The sequence below is a fragment of the Gavialis gangeticus genome, unplaced genomic scaffold (assembly GCF_001723915.1).
Source record: "Gavialis gangeticus isolate Ggan-Ray unplaced genomic scaffold, GavGan_comp1, whole genome shotgun sequence".
Classification (NCBI taxonomy): Eukaryota; Metazoa; Chordata; order Crocodylia; family Gavialidae; genus Gavialis; species Gavialis gangeticus.
The window spans coordinates 39857132-39861291 of NW_017729031.1; the positions used below are offsets into that span (position 1 = coordinate 39857132).

The following is a 4160-nucleotide window of genomic DNA, read 5'->3' on the forward strand; positions in this document are numbered from 1 at the left end:
GTGGAGAGCATCTGGACCCGCTGATTTGAACACGTCCAGACCCATAAGAAGAACATTCTCAATGTAGGAGCAGCAGAGATGAAGGAACAAAGATCACTGCAGTTCCATACAGTTCACAGAAAAGGAGAAAAAGGAATCATGAAAGAGTCACTGAAGTCTAGTTCTGGCTTTGGTCTGCAATAATCTACAAATGTTAAGTTCCCACCGAAGGAAAAAAGGCCTCTCCCCCCGGAGGACTATCTCCAACAAATCAGAGACAGTCTTTCTGGATAAACCAAATTGTGTCAGAGACTGCATCAAACCTACTTTAAAAAATATAACACCTGTATTTACACAGCAGCAAATAATAGATAGAAAAGGGGGAACAAGTCTTCCATAGCATGGCCTTACCTTGATAAACTGCACTATTCCATCGGGGACACCAGTCTTGCTCAGCTTTTGCAAATACTCTGTGATGTCGCTTGTCTGCAAACCAACGCTGACAGCGGCATAAAGCGAGTAAGCAGTCAGCTTGTACTCGTGTATGTGGCTTGGTCGACACACAGGTTCTGCGATAGCGACCAAAAAGTCCTGTGCGTATTTGTAAACAGGAGAAAAGGCTTCAAGGAAAATATGGCCGTCGGGAGCCTGAGAGAGATAAGAAAAAAAGAAAAAAAAAGATGCTGAACAGATAATGCTGCAGATGAAAGGCAGAGATTCCCTTCTATCCCTAGTATTAGTGATTCACAGTGCAACAGCAATTGCTGCTACATAACTAACAGTAACGGCGGATGAGGGTCAGATCAGGCACGGAAGAGCACCCAACTTGGAAGGATGCAAACAAAGATTAAAAGCAAGACCACCTTCATCTTACCCACTAATCAGTTCCACATAACTCACTTTCCCTTTGTAGAGTCCGGCGGGGAGAGAGGCATTTTAAAAACAGGAACAAGAGGCTGTAAAACAGCAGAAATGACCAGGAACCTTAGGACCCAAAGCAACTTTCAACTCATCTGCAATGCCCGGGTATCTATTTATGAGAGGCAGAGGGGCGGGGGGGTTGGGTTGGTGTTATTTTTTATTGGACCGACAATACAGCTGGGAGAGACGGCAGACATGCTGTCTACTACAGGTATCAACTTGTCAGTGACCATTTAATGACATGCAAGAGTAACCGCCATGAGGACTGATCAGGTTTTCCTCTGGGTAACATCCTGATTTTCTGTTTTTTACCTAAATCGCTGTGTGGTCAGGCCTCGCATGGACCATCCCAGAGGAGATTTGGCAGTAGTCAAAGGCCCGATACACAGCAACAAATCGAAAAGTGGAAGTTAGCTTTGCGTTTTGGGGCAAAGTGAATGACTTGCAGGGTCTGGCAGCAAGGTCCCACCCCCATCTTGACCATATTTCTTTCCCTCCCCCACTAAAAGATGGTGGTCCATCAAACAAGGCTGCTCTCTTCAACACAGAGAATCAAGTGACTGCTTTTACTATCCCCAAATCGTTTGCTCTTGACCCTCACCTGGAAAGAAATGCACAGCTTCTCCCAGCGTGCTGTGCTACCTCCTTCAACACTTCGTAGTTTCATAGTTGGTCGGGTCGGAAGGGACCTGAGCAGATCATCAAGTCCGACCCCCTGCCATGGCAGGAAAGAGTACTGGGGTCAAACGACCCAGGCAAGGTGTTCATTCAGCCTCCTCTTAAAGACACCCAGGGTAGGAGCCAGCACCACTTCTCTTGGAAGTTGGTTCCAGATCCTAGCCGCCCTGACTGTGAAGTAGCGCCTCCTGATGTCTAATCTGAATCTACCCTCTGCCAGCTTGTGACAGTTATTCCTGGTCACTCCTGGTAGTGCTCAGGGGACCAGGGACACCCCAATGCCTACTGGTCCCCTCTGACTAGTTTATAGACAGCCACTAGATCCCCCCTCAGCCTTCTCTTGTTCAGGTCCCTTAGCCTCTCCTCAAAGGGCCTGTCCTGTTGACCCCTTCATTCAGGATAACCCAAACCACCCCCAATTTTAAAAGCTATTCATAGAATTATCCCCAAAACAACACTGCCCCCTGTACATCTCCGCGCACCCCTACTCTCAGTTATCTCGAGTGCTTCACAACATCAAAGCCTGACCAAAGCTCCCGACCACCGGTACGGACACCGTGTTTCACCACGATGCCTCATGCGGCATCCAGTCAAGCGAAGACAATGGCAAATCAGCTAAAAATCCCATTATGTCAGAAAAAAATTGAAGGGACTTTCCCCTTTTCACCCATTTACCTCGTGTACATTGGATTGCGGGGAAAGATTTCTATAGACAGCAGTTCTTTCTTCTGCCTCTCTGAGGCATTTTATCCCAGGGGCAGAAATGGTGTGAACACTGTTTTGCCCACACTGCTAGGCCTTGAATCGTACTCCTGCAGCTCAGAGCTGCCTGACACTGGTGGATGCCCTGCATCCTTGCCACGTGCCGTGCCCCTTTCCCACGCAATACATCGCCACAAAACAGAACGAGCAAAGCCGGCTGCCCGGTGGCACTCACCACCCAGAGCGGGCGTGAGCCGTGGTCACCCTTGAGCTGCATCTGCTGCCGGTAATCCTTTGCGCCGTACTCGTCTTTGACGACGGCCTCTTCCACCTGCTTCCCCGCGGCAGAGGGGACGGCCTCCTGCGACTCCTTGCCAGGAGCGTCATCATCGTCCTCATCCTCATCGTCGTAGTGACGTTTCTTGGACTTCTTCTTGTCTGGAAGCAAAGACAAGGAGGATAAGGAGACACGGACGCCGGCTGCACACACCTGCCACGTTGGGCATGTGCATGCGGACAAATACACAGAGTGACAGCACCCGTACGTGCTGGGGGTGGGGGGGGGCAGCGCTGCACGTGCACACACCTCGCACCTTGATGTCATTCAGACATAGGCGCATACATGTGCACTTTCACTCACACACACACACACTTTCACTCACACATGCAGGCGCGCACACTCATTCACACGCGCATACTTTCACACACATTTTCTTTGACACGCGCACACTTTCATTCACACACTCACGCACCTCGCTCCCTGCGGCCCATGTCGCCGCCCCTCAGCTCCTAGCCGCCATCGCGCCCCCCCCCACTCCTGCGCGTCACTTCCGGGAGCCCCGGAAGGCGGAATCAGAGCGCACCGGCCGCACTGCGCCTGCACCGAACACGGCCCCGCCCCGGCCCCTTCCCGGCGGCCCTCGCGGGCGGCAGGAGCTGGGCGGTGACGTCATCTGAAGTCTCCCCGCAGAAATTACCGTATTTTTGCACGCGACGAGCATCTGGAAACGGCCGTGCACGTTCTGTGCGACAAATACGATACGAGCTATTTCTGCGCCTCAGGGGAGGGGGTCGCATCCAGTCAGGAAAGCCGGGGCCTGGCCGCCACCAGTGAAGTTTTCAGCAGGCGCTCGAGCAGCGCAGAAAGGGCTGTGGGCGCCCTGTGCCGTGGGTGCAGCTGAGACCTGGCGCCTCCGGCTGACAGGATCCCCAATGCGAAGGGGATACTGGTTTGCAAACATCTCGTCAGGTCAGCCATGAGTCTGAATTCCTTCAGCCAGAAAAGAGCGTTGTTTCCTGCCTCGCAACCTGGGCGCACCTCATCTTCCAGGGCGCGTTGTACACGAGCAAATACAGCCCCCCCTTACGCAAACCTCACGGGCGACAGCTCAGGAGAAGGCTCTCGCGTCCTGTGCAGCACCTTTCCCCTCCCCTCCTTGGGACGGCAGCGCGGCGCGAGACGTCATGAAAAAATGGTTTTCTTGAAAAACCGTCACCCAATAAATGAGGGGAAATCAACTGGAAATAAACATTGTGTTTTACGAACACTCCAAGTGCCGTTACCCATCGTCGTTCCGTAGTTCGTTAGGTCACATCCCCTAAACCTCTGCCCCTGGACCTATCCAAAGTGAATGGATGTGGAAGAAAAAGCAACCTGGATGGGGTGCAAAGCAACCTGTTTAAATTCACTGATGATACCAAAATTTGGGGTGAGGTGAGCACGCTAGTAGGGAGGGAAAGACTGCAGCAAGACCTGGATAGGTTACAGGAGTGGGCTAGGAAAAACAGGATGCGTTTCAATACTGACAAGTACAGGGTGCTGCATGTGGGCAACAGGAACCAGCAGCACACTTATAAGACGGGAAACTCCCTTCTTGAGA

The 4160-nt window shown here is 51.9% G+C and overlaps 1 protein-coding gene across 1 annotated transcript in view; it reads right to left on the minus strand.

Annotated features, from left to right (window-relative positions):
• Window positions 1-3114, minus strand: part of ERCC3 (ERCC excision repair 3, TFIIH core complex helicase subunit) — a 40993-nt gene extending 37879 nt beyond the window's left edge. Inside the window, exons 1-3 of the mRNA XM_019522638.1 lie at window positions 3033-3114; window positions 2516-2718; window positions 391-627 (exon numbers count right to left, since the gene is read on the minus strand). Of these exons, the coding sequence (XP_019378183.1) occupies window positions 391-627; window positions 2516-2718; window positions 3033-3051 (459 nt within the window). The 5' untranslated portion in view covers window positions 3052-3114. The remainder of the gene's footprint in view (window positions 1-390; window positions 628-2515; window positions 2719-3032) is intronic.
• Window positions 3115-4160: the final 1046 nt, after the last annotated feature.